At 38.1% G+C, this 12,718-nt stretch overlaps 1 protein-coding gene across 2 annotated transcripts; it reads left to right on the top strand.

Moving 5' to 3' along the window:
* Positions 1-51: 51 nt before the first annotated feature.
* On the top strand, positions 52-8,002 carry snx5 (sorting nexin 5). Of its 2 annotated transcripts, none has more exons than XM_042433422.1 (13): positions 52-149; positions 1,442-1,546; positions 1,685-1,795; positions 1,937-2,058; positions 2,195-2,318; positions 2,728-2,823; positions 2,916-3,021; positions 3,154-3,229; positions 3,417-3,456; positions 4,387-4,473; positions 4,884-5,043; positions 5,132-5,217; positions 6,522-8,002. In XM_042433422.1, the coding sequence occupies exons 2-13, from the start codon at positions 1,442-1,444 to the stop codon at positions 6,570-6,572; spliced, it is 1,164 nt and encodes a 387-aa protein (XP_042289356.1). In that variant the 5' UTR covers positions 52-149; the 3' UTR covers positions 6,573-8,002. The 2 variants fall into 2 exon arrangements, with proteins under 2 accessions (XP_042289356.1, XP_042289355.1); XM_042433421.1 differs by lacking the exon at positions 52-149 and adding an exon at positions 156-437.
* The last annotated feature ends 4,716 nt before the right edge of the window (positions 8,003-12,718 follow it).

The raw sequence follows: 12,718 nt of genomic DNA, 5'->3' as shown, positions 1-12,718 counted from the left end.
CAGCGGTACTGTCATTTCAGTTACTTTCTTTGACTTTTTCCCACTTTCATACATTACGCGTCAGTTGTTCTTACTCAGTGTGTTAACGAGCAGACGAGTGCTGTTCAAAGAGAAGTTATTACCAGACATATTCCTGTGTCAAACTACAGGTACAGATATGTGATATGATTGATTAGGTTAAAAGCCAATCGTTATGTTTGTAAACTTGACGCTGTCCAGTTAAATTCACTTTAAGGCGGGATTTAATCGTTCATCATCAGTATGTGGAAGAAAAAAACGAACTGACAGCTCGTCAGGCTGCTAACCAGTCAACAGAGAGAAAGAGAAAGAGCGCTTCCTGCATAACGTTATAGATTTATTATTTTGATTGTTGGTTTAGTCTTTTCGTCGACTTCAGTCATATTATGACATCCATAGACGAAAACAGTAAAGAAAAGGTAAGTTAAATGGGTTGTGGCATGTAAATTGCACCAAAAGTCAGCCCCGGTAGCACGAAGGTGGCTAACATGAACTGTTAACGGTTGTTGTCTGGCGAAGTTATTACCGCTAACTTGTTGTCCTCTGTACTCAAAACGAGCCACCGGCTAATGCCAGCTAACGTTTTATCTAACTGAGTAACATTTAATGAGTGAACATGCTAGACTGCATGTATGCAGGAAGAATGAGCTCGTTGGCTAACGTTACCTAACTTAGTTAACATGTTAAAACATGCAAAGGCTAGTAGACTGCAATATATAACGTTACAGTCAAGTGACACGGCCTGTAGGGCGTTATAGTGTTTATTTCATTACGTTTTACCATATTAAACTACGGTATTGCGGAGCTAATGCAGCACACTGGCCTACTGTGACAACTCAGTGAACTTTAATGAGCTAAAATTATTTAGCATTCTGACAGGTGGCAAGATAACTTTAATTGAGCAGGTACGTTATCATATTTGAGAAGTGTTTAGAGGCGCTTCGACTTTATGGTCCTTTTGTAGGCTGCAGTTTGTGGTACTATTAAATTATGTTGTGTTATAGTCAAATGAGATTCCAATACTTTGTGCATCCCTTTTATCATTAATTTCATCAATGCGGTAAGAGAAAATATAGTACAACAGTAGAGTACAACGCAATACAATTCATCAGCACCACAAACTACAACCTCTAAGCCTAACGTTGAATCCACACTTCACTAAAACAGTTACAAAAAAATGAGCATTATAATCTTCATGAAAATTTAGATGGATATACAAAATAAATTGGCAGCTGAGTGTAAGGTGCTTAAGTATTCCTTCACCAGCAAGAGTTTAAATAGTCAAGTAGTCAATAGTCTTAACTTTGAAGCTTGGTAAAAGCTTCAAAATGAAGTAAATCAAGTACACATAAGATGCAAAGGTGAATAATCACAGATTAGCTAACTAGATGTGTTCGATGACTTGTGTATTCTTTCTCCTTAGATGCGCTCTGTGTCAGTGGACCTAAACAATGACGCCTCTCTTCTCATTGACATTCCTGATGCACTCTGTGAAAGAGACAAAGTCAAGTTTACTGTCCATACAAAGGTAAAAACTTGTTTGTACCTGGATGTTAATACACCTTTTCCTATTCCTCTGAGATTAGGAAAGATTTTCAGTGACGCTATTTGTTGATATGTTGAAAATTTTCAGCATGAAATACTATTTAATTAACTCTATTCCCAGACCACACTTAGCTCTTTCCAGAAGCCAGAATTCTCCGTTCCCAGGCAGCATGAAGATTTCATCTGGCTACATGACACTCTGGTAGAGACGGAGGACTACGCTGGCCTTATTGTGAGTTGAACTATTTGCAGACATGACTCGCATAAGCTGTAATATTACCAGTATATTTCCCTTTAGAGTTTATTTATTCAGTGAAAAAATAAGAAATTCAAAACAAAGGTATTCATTTCTTTCCTGCTTTATCATTTATAGATTCCTCCAGCGCCCCCAAAGCCTGACTTTGAGAGCCCAAGAGAGAAGATGCACAAATTAGGGGAAGGTGAAGCCACTATGACCAAGGAAGAGTACACTAAAATGAAGCAGGAGTTGGAAGCGTGAGTGTGACACACTGCATGAATTAATTGTATCCTTTTTATTATGTTTCAAAAGTGCAGTGAAATATTGTTGCACTAAAGTTGTTCTTTCTGTATCTATTGTCAGTGTAATGCATTTTCTTTTCTTTTCTCTCAGTGAGTACCTGGCTGTGTTCAAGAAAACTGTCCAAGTGCACGAAGTCTTCCTGCAGAGACTGTCCTCCCATCCCATTTTAAGCAAAGACAGAAACTTTCAGATTTTCTTAGAGTATGACCAGGATGTGAGTTCCACATAATGCTGACTTCCCTTCCCGAGTTGTCAGTTGGACAGAGAGGAAGTAGAGTGTACTGGAGACGTGTGACACATGGCTTACATCCTGCTGTCATCAGCAGTTATGCTTATCTATGTACTCAGTGGCAGTGGTGTTTGTTAACAGAACTGAGCAGTGAAACACTTTATATACAGTAATTTGGTACAAGTGTGATAAAACAGCATGGCTACATGTATTGGACAGTCTTTGTGCCACATAATGACACAGAAAACTCAATTCTGATACAGTCAAATATTGATACAATCACAAACATTACTACTTCCTTACTTAGTTCCCACGACATCATATAATGTGCCCTAACAAATAGATTTGCTCACATAGATTTAATATACTTCCTCTCTAAATTTTGTCATTTTAGCTCAGTGTCAGAAGAAAGAATGCCAAGGAGATGTTCGGAGGATTCTTTAAAAACATGGTGAAGTCAGCCGATGAGGTCCTTATCTCAGGAATAAAGGTGGGGCTTCTGCATGATCTACCTATATCGATGACAGCGCTACAGCCACATTGTTGTAGCCACTTCCTGAATTACCTTTGTTCCCTTCACAGGAAGTTGACGACTTTTTCGAGCAGGAGAAAACGTTCCTGCTCGATTACTACAGCAAGATAAAAGATTCTACTGCCAAAGCAGAGAAAATGACCCGTTCGCACAAAAGTAATTGAGGGTTTTTTGAATTATCAAATTGTGTTACAGAACTCTTCAAACCAATCTTAACTCAAATGGGATCTGCACTATGGGAATTAATCTAATTTGTTAAGTTTTACATGCTAATTTCTGTCATTACAGATATTGCGGATGATTACATTCACATCTCTGCCACTCTGAACAGTATCTCTGCTGATGATAGTACAGCAAGTAAGAAGTGAGTGTTGAAGATTAATTGATTCTTTCTGTTGGCGTATCTTGTTGTGGAATGCAACAAATCAGTCCGTGCATGAGTCATTTTCAAGATGCTACGTTGTAATGGCAGTTAGATGCGAATTATATTAATTCACATCTCTATCAAAGACACACAGTAATTCCAGAGTTTTCCATGTTATGTTTTTCAGGCACCTGGATAAGTTGTCAGACCTGTTTGAGAAGCTCAGAGTAAGTATCTACCAACAGACTGAGACAACCTTTATATATCTGTCCAGTGTTTCCCCATGCTGGTCCACCTTAAAAGTCAGTCCACTTTAAGTGAGCCTGGTCAAGTTAAGCTAACGCGTTGTTGCTAACTTCGGGGCTACCCCCCTTCGATAGATGAACATTTTCTTTGCCTTGAGGAGCTGCAGCATTTGTTAACTGACACACAGCCTGTACTGTACATTTACTGCCAGATCGACAACTTACGCCTGGGACACACTGGATGCGTGAACCTCAGCAGTGCGTGTGCGTCGCTGAACTGCTGCGTCTCTTACGCTTGTAGCGTCCACACTGGAAGCGTGTCCGCTGCGGCGCTTCTGCCACTGGCAGCCCTACCTCTCTCGTTTTCCCCGTCTATTTCTGCTGAGAACCGCGCGCGTCACGCGGAGAAAATAGACGAGACCTCGAATCTCTAGATGAAGCGACGCAGTAGCCTCGCGCGTCTCACGCGGGCAGTGTGGCCGCTCCTATCTGTTAACATGGGGTTGAGGTTCCGCGACGCACACGCGCTGCTCACGCATCCAGTGTGTCCCAGGGGTCACTGCTAAACTTTTCCTCTGCTCCACTCGCGTTCACGTCACGTTTCTGCCGCTCGCGCAACTACACACATGCACATTCACACACACACGCACTGCCTTATGCCTTAACGGAGCTACGCTCCTCTTGTACCTTTCACGTGGAGGGAGGATGACAAAAAAATCCACAATAACGAAGGGTGTTATTGTGCTCGTACAGTGTGCGAGTGAAAATCATAAGTAGCCCGTTGATATTAATGATCGTCTGAAATTTTAGCAGCGGCGTTCATAATTTTGCAGCGGCGGTGCGCCGAATACAGGGGAAACACTGCTATCCCGACTTATAAATACATTGTGGTATCTATTTATTCCTCTGCAGAAAGTGGAGGGAAGAGTAGCATCTGACCAGGAGCTGAAACTCACAGAGTTGCTAAGATATTACATGAGAGACATCCAGGCCGCCAAGGTGAGTCATGTTTATCTTCTGCCTTCATACAAGATTAACAGATTCACAACTATGTGTCTTGATGATGCAAAACGCACACTGTTGTAGTTCAAACACTTAATGACATTTTTCCCAATTAGACAGAGCAAAGCTCATCATAGTAAAACTCTATTAATCATAGATCAAGGCTTAATATTAGTCATCATTCTCCTTTTTTATAAGTAAATTTAAATGAGGACTTGGATGTAAAATATTAAAGTAATCTGCTTTACTTGGAGCAGTAAGGAACACTGTTACACAGAAGTGCATGTGTTTATTTGTGAAATAAAGCACTAAATGGACCCAAGGAATAAAAATGTTGTAAGTGTAGTTTCTTAAGAGTCCCTATTCATTCTTTTATTTCTCCTGTTCCACTGCCATATGTCTTTTAGGACCTTCTGTACAGGCGAGCTCGGGCATTAGTCGACTATGAGAACTCTAACAAGGCTTTGGATAAGGCTCGGCTGAAGAGCAAGGACATTCCTCAGGCAGAGGAACACCAGCAGCAGTGCCTGCAGAAATTTGACAAACTCTCAGAGTCTGGGAAGAAAGGTTTGTGCAGCCGTGCATAATGGATTCAAGCCCATTCTGTACTAGTTTCTTTGTGTGTAAAACACTTTTTAAACTGTTTTCCTTGTAGAACTCGTCAGTTTCAAGGGCAGGCGTGTTGTGGCCTTCAGGAAGAATCTCATAGAGATGGCTGAGCTTGAGATTAAACATGCCAAGGTGAGTAGCACAACACAGCCAACTTCTGCATATGGAAAATAACGGAAAATAATGAATAATAATGGAAAATAACATTCTTATGGGAACATACACAATGTGTATGTAGTATTATAATTATCAATGATCATTATGCCTGGCTGTGCATATTTATAGCTACCATAGTGTCATTACTTCATGTGTGTCATTACTATATATCTCAATCATCATCATCATTAAATGTCAGAAAGGTAAATAATATACATAATTTATAAAAATAAGAATATATATATTATTTTTAAGATAAAAAGAAATGTACAATTGAGCACACAAAATTAATTTATTAAAACAAAGTTTATAAATGTGCCGGTGCCTAATTGGCACATTATAGATACGTTTATACTGCAAAAAGTAGCAAAACTAGCTACCAAACTAAAAGAAAAATGTTGCATATTAGATGCTGTCACCTTGTTTCACATACCCATATCACACTTCACACTTATCTCGCTCTACAAAAACATTTGTACAAATGACCTCAAGTTTGCATGAGGTGCTAACATACTCACCACATGTTTTTAAAAATAAATTCCAGTTTATGCGTGGGAAATGGTGTATGCACAGTTTTATGTGTTTATACATCTGGTCCAAGATGTTTTTGCATGTTCTGTGTCACTGCAATTTTCCCATTTTTTCCGAATCTTCTGTGTCTCAGGAAGTGTGAGTCATTTTGATATTCAAGAATGAATTTCTGCTGACAATGAGGGAAACACACATGAGATGAAGACTTACTCTGTGTAGATAGATGCCAGATAGTGAACAGAAACCTGGACATTGTGTTTACATGCCACGCCATCCCTGTTTCTTTTTTTAAATCACCCAGAAAGCACACTCAGGTCACTCAAAATCAGGATAACAGTTCATCCAGGTTTCCATGAGTAAGATATGTTGTTTATATGTGCAAACACATTAGATGGAATTCTCAGAAACACTATTTTAACTGGGATACAAGTGTGCATTTAAATGTCCTGTTTGTTCAGTTATTTGTTGGATTTTTTGATACCATGAGGTAACAAAATGGACACACAATGCCAAGAACATTGTTAGGAGTTGTTAATAGAGGATTTTTGTTTCTTCCCGTTTTAAAATGAGGAAAGATTGACAATTGATTTGAAAGGCGATACATTAATGACAGGCTGGACTTGCACTTGTTTACAGGCGAGGGATAAACAGCATATACTAGCAGACAGATGCATAAAGCCCACATGATTTATAACAGAACAGCCTCTATTCTTCAGGAATAACAATGCTGTTTTCTTCTTTCTCCACAGAACAATGTGACTCTATTGCAGGGATGCATTGACCTGCTCAAGAGCAACTGACATGCTTTCAAGTATTCCTGTCCTACCATCACCAAGTGACCAGTCATAGTAAATGAAATCCTGGCATCCCTGCGGCCTTGCATGGACATGAATTCAGGCCCAATCTCTGCCCCCACCCATGGGTCTGATGCTACTTTAATTACCTGCAAAAGACCAACTGTCTTGTAAGCACAATGTTTTCATGTTTACACAGTCCCTGTGCTCTGGTCCGTGGTCCATCCATTAGATTGAAGTCTAATTCAATGTGATTGCCTCCAGAGAATGAGGCTGCCAACATTAAGGTCTTCCTTATTTTTGCTGCACCAGTTGAGGTGGCTTTTCTCTTTTTTTGGTAATTTCTTCTTTTCGCATTATGCACACAATAGAAATCTTGCATCTTTGATCATACTTTTTTGCTCCACAAATCCTGACTCCTTCCTCATGTACACTCAAGCACAAAATACTGGTGCCATAGAGCCTAACCCATCAGAATTTGCTTCCTTAAGTATGTTTTAAATACTTTTTTTTTTAAGGTTTAGGGAATGTTTTTCGCATAGCCATAACCTAAGTTTTATGACTCATATGCTTATTCTGCTGGGGCTTTTTTGTTTTGGTAATGGAACAGTTGAGGCAAGATCTGTGCCTGGAAAAACATCCTCATGCTCTGCATTCCTGGACTCTGAGGTTAGTGTACAAGAAAACCAGACTTCTACAATGCTCTAGTAAGGAAACTTATCACTGACATAGTTGACATGTTTGAGTGTTCAAAAATAGCCACACTTCACCTCAGGAGTGGACAGTTGGATTGGTGGTCCACGTTCTTGTTTGTAAGAAGCGGCGTCAGATACGACAATTCTCAAATATTCACACAAGTTTTGCAAATATAGATGATTCCTAAGAGATTCCTATAAGATATAAGATACGTCAAACTATTGATTATTCAACATCTAGCATTTTTATCAGAGAAAAATAGACTTAAGTAATGATCATGAGTTTGCATTTTGGTTTTATTTGCACTCATAGTACCTCTGCACTACATGTATTATGCCCTCACCAGCTCCATAACCCCCAAGCTACTCTGCAGATTCACTCTTTCCCATTCAGAGTGTAATTATTGGTGTTATTCTTTATTTTGCCCTGAATTTCCTTTTGTTATTGATGAGGTCTCATGTAACAGACCTGATATATTTACCTGACATCTTAAGAGTTTGTTTATTTAAAACAGTTAAAAAAAAAAAAAAAGATATGCACTAAGAAGATGAAAAATACTTTACAATCATGACCAGGCTCAGTGGAGTGTTAAAATGCATTATAGTTTTTTTTTTAAAAATTGAATGTATTTCTAATGGATTCCAACTGTGTGAATTCCTTTACATGATGCTTTTCTAACAGAACATTAGCATTTTATAAATTTGTAATAATGGCATTGAATAAATCCTACTTTCCCAAGATTGGTCTGTGCCTTTCCATATTTGTTCTGAGGGTTAGTAGCATATTTTCCACATATGGAGTCTGTGGAACTTACTCCTTAGTCCGTTCATGTTTTTTGTTATGTAAGAACAATATACTGAATCTGTATTTTAAAGAGCTACCCATCACGCCACTAGGTGGTGGTATCCATCTATCCACTGCATCTTGTTTACACTAAGTTTTAGTATGTTGGCCCTTGACTTTAAACACAGCTGTACGCATGTTTCTGTTAAATCTATTGACCACAGTGGATCCTGGAATGGTACAGTGGTGTATTGGGTAAGCTTTGAGGAAATGCCAGAGTGCTCATGGGAATCACCACCATCAAAATGCACATTTCATGTCCTGCTTTTTGAGCAGCACTAAGCAACATGACCTAAACAAATAATCTGCAGTAAAAAAAACAAAAAAACAAGTGGCCACCCATGTGGAATTTCTAAATATTTCTTTTATGGTAGTACTTCTGTTGGGGCAACACTTTCTGCTTGGGTTCACATTATTGTTAATATATATTTATCTATACTATTAAAGACATATAGACTGTACATGCAAATACTTTAAAATACTTACTTTAACTCTACATGTTGATTACTGGAATATTATTGGCCTTAAAAGAACAGTGCTTAATTCTTCACAACACACACACAGCTGTGAAAGATCGTACTTAAATGAGAAGTGGAGAGGTTGTAAAGATCATGTGTGTAGACACTACTGTACCTGTACATGACGGATTTGTCAATATTGACATCACCAGCCATGTTGTCACAGTGACCTCTAGGGTTTTTGTTGATTCACCGATTGGTTGAATCCACAGGCTAGAGCCAATGAGACTGTAACACATTATCAGTACAAACAGATTAGTTTGCCAACTGGGATCAAAGCAAACAGTATTTGAAAGGGTGGCATTAAAGATATATTGCTGTGGTGGATCTAGAGAACAAATATGTGATATAAGGCCCAGACATTGACCTGAGGTGTCTTCTACTGTGAAGAGCTTACTTCACTGATCTGAAGTATCAGCACTAAATTTAGTCTTCTTCATGTTCGCTTTGCTGCTGCTGTGATGCTATGATGAAGAATTTCCTCAGTTGTTGCTCTGACCACACAAATAAAATTTCTGAGGTAACAATGCTCAGTGAAACTTGGTTGTACAAACTGATCTTCAAAGACTTATTTCCTTATCTCCCATTAGGCACACTCGAATAATTTGCAGGCTGTAAGTGTATGATAAGAAGTAATATTATGCACAGTTTCAGAGCTTTTGGAGCCATTATCAGTGATTGGCCATTAATGATGAATTCAACACCGTCTTTGTGATCGTTTTTTTCCACTATCTTGTCAAAATCCTCAATCACTCACACACGCACAGACACACTGCTCTGAGACAATTAGGCCCAGGAATTTGAGAATGTGTAATGGTAGGCTGTAAAAAATGAGATCAGTTCAGATGTACTTTTCCTGCTGTGTCATGTCATGAGATATGTGTTTTTGAGTTTTTACCACTTTGGTTGAGGTTGTGGACAGGTGAAACTGCAAAGAACCAACATACTTACACTGGGAAGTACCTGTCTCACACCCCACAGCTTTACACTGTCCAGCTGTTGAGTCAAGATAAAAAAATGCACTCAGAAGCCTTTGAGGAGGACTGGAGGCACGAAGCATACAGGCCTTCTCAAATAGAAACCGTGTCCTCTGAATGGACTCAAAAAAGGTGCACCTGCAGGGCCTGATGACGTATCTGAACTATCTGCTCTTCCTCAGTGAAACAGAACAAGATGCTTCTTCCGGGCTCCCATCAGGTCAAATTTGCACACAGCTACAGATTTTTAAAAAAAAAAAACTTGCCTTTCTACCTCCTGAGTTGCATACTATACAGTAAATGCAAGGACAGGCCACCAGCACCAGCAGTATATTTTTCATCATGTTTCCTGCCTAAAGACACAACACACATGTTTCTTACAACATTTTTCTTCTTCAGTATGATACATTAGAGAGGCAAGTTTGAGCTTAAGGAAAACTAATCACTAAGCAGCTTCCACTGGGGTAGTTTGGCAGTTTCAGTATTCAGGGTTCAGCAATCAAGGGACCAAAGAGCAGCTTCCGAACAGCTGTGAGTTATGATCTATTACATGTGGGAACAGAGTTAATGAGAATGAATGTAATACTGAGGGAACTCACTTTCATTCTTAGATACTCAGTGAATTTCACAGCGAATTCATTCCAAAACTAAATCTTGTTGCATTCAGGAGTTATTAACAGTCTGAAGGACAATTTGTTTTCTTTCTGCAATAATTCACTTCAGTCAGTAACACAACACTGAAAAGTTTAATGGATCAAAGCGTTTTGTGAATTGTATGTTTTGGCCAAACATTTTCTAGGTTAGTTTGCCCTGCCCTGCCCAGACTGTCATCATGCATTCGTCATCATATGCACACAATACAAACACGTCATCTCAAATTCTCAATAATTGATATGCATACAACAACAAGACAAGTACTTTCATCTCATCACACAACATATATACTTTGAGAATAATTGATTGTTTATATTTCACAGCTGTTTTATACTCATTTATATGAGTAAAAGGTTATCGTCCCAATCTTACATTATATAAACTCTAGAGCAAATTTGGCCAATGCTAAACGTCTTGCAGCAATGAGAGTGTTGCTAAGGGCAGAATACAGAGTCAGTGTGAGAAAAGGGAGTGAAAATGTCACACATCACTGAGTTACAGCAATGCAAACTTAAAATAAAATCACTGACTGTGGTTCTTGTGCATCAAGTGAGGAACTCTGACTGTAGGTTTTGAGAGATCAGTGGGCCGAGACAGGGTTGTATGGTTATAAAACTGGTTTGTAACTAAGGCTGTTTCAACCTAGAGTGCAAGCAGTTTTCATCTAACAAGAAATAATTTGATCTGTGACACCAAGTGAATGTTTTTAGTTATGTTGTGGAATAGAAAAGCAGCAGTCTGACGTGTTGAGGAGCATGAGTAGGTAGAACTGTGATGTACATGCTGTCAGGCGCACATACTTGGTACAACAGTGAACCTTACCGTTGTGTATACTGCACCATGTTTCACTAAAATTAAAATTTTTTTTATTTAAATAAAATATTCACAGTGAAATTTTAACGCTCCATAAGATGTTCTGTTTTTGTGATGGGAAACAGATCTTAAATGGAAAATAAGTCTTTTTTTTTAAACAAAGAAATTAGTGTAATCTGAGGTCACATTTTGTGTTTGTTATGCATTGTGAGATTCATACAGCTTTTTATAATACTGTTATAGTTTATTGAAAGCTGAACAATCTGTAAACTTGAGTTACAAGTGTGCCCTTTAAAAACTGTTTAAGTGAGCAGTTTTAGAAGAGGTTGTGTCAAGGATGCCTTAAACCATTTATAAATGGGGTGTGGACAGGGAAATGTTCCAGTAATAGAGCAGGAAAGCTACATGTTTTATTGACAGTTGTCCCACACGTCACACACTTAAACAGATATATGCTGTAACAATTGAAGCCTTGACATTATAAATGCTTTAACTAATACAATATAATTATGAGCTCTTTGTATTAGTTTTTTCGAGCGTTAAAATAATGGAAGGTGTGGTAAACAAATCTTCCAGGAAGCACTACCAGAACCTGAATGTCACAAGTGCTAACAATGTTATCCTGCACATTCAACAGGTGTGGCTAATGATAATAATTCCTCAGTACTTTTGGATATAAAAGGATCCTGATACTCTGGTCTGTCAGGTAGCAGCAAAACAGAAACAGAAACAAGTAGTGACACCATAATGGGGAAAAAAACTCTAATAAAAATGGAAGTGTTGCTTTCATATTTACTACAATGCACTTAGGCATCAAAGATGCATCAAAGGTATAATTACTCATTGCAAAGAATGCCCCCTCAAACCCTTAACATGCAATAGTGGGCCAGTTATTACTCATGCCATGCAGCAAAGGATTGTTCAAACCCACAGAACTCTATTTATAATTCTAGTGGAGATCCCAAAGTTTCCAAACACACCAGATATGTTAGGCTGAATTTTGTGTGTATAAAATGATGCCCAAGATGTCTCAAATATTTCCATTTGATGAAGTGGTGCAGCTATAGGTTTCAATATTTCACTCAGTGTAAACATCATATAGCTCCAAAGAAGAGCTAGAACAAGCTAATAGAGACTATAAGTAGCCATTATGATACACATACTAGAAGGTTTGGAATAATGTGGTTTTAACAGCTTTAAAGCCAATTCAGGGAAAACTAAAGAAACCAGAAACTGTATTAACTGTAGCTTTCAGATACCTCTAGGCTTCTCACAAATATCTCATAACTTTGTTTTGTGTAAATCTGCGCAATTCATAGTAATAACAATCTTTCTAATGCACATTGCACACGGTATAATAATAATAATTATACCGTTATTTATTTTTCCTATTTCATTAAATAGTATGTATATAATCATTGCACCATGGATAATACTACTTTTTATCTATCTCACTACACAGACTTTATTACTTTTAATACTGCATCATATATAACAACAACCTTTTATTTTTTATTATTTATTCTATTGTTGTGTGTGATATGTGTTGGACGATGCTGTTGTGACACTTAAATTTTGAGTTTTGTTTTTTTTTTAAAACACAGTGTTCCCTCTGAAATGTATGAATATATATACATAAGTACTCAAGAAA

This window comes from Thunnus maccoyii, chromosome 14 (assembly GCF_910596095.1).
Source record: "Thunnus maccoyii chromosome 14, fThuMac1.1, whole genome shotgun sequence".
In the NCBI taxonomy this organism is placed as follows: Eukaryota; Metazoa; Chordata; class Actinopteri; order Scombriformes; family Scombridae; genus Thunnus; species Thunnus maccoyii.
The sequence above is the reverse complement of the archived record's forward strand: the minus strand, read 5'-3'. Positions and strand labels throughout refer to the sequence as shown.

Excerpts from the sequence above, each read along its gene's own strand:
- snx5 (XM_042433421.1), top strand. The coding sequence starts at position 405 with ATGACATCCATAGACGAAAACAGTAAAGAAAAG. Across the intron at positions 1,547-1,684 it reads AGTTTACTGTCCATACAAAG|ACCACACTTAGCTCTTTCCA; the intron begins GTAAAAACTTGT and ends CTCTATTCCCAG. Across the intron at positions 4,474-4,883 it reads GAGACATCCAGGCCGCCAAG|GACCTTCTGTACAGGCGAGC; the intron begins GTGAGTCATGTT and ends TATGTCTTTTAG.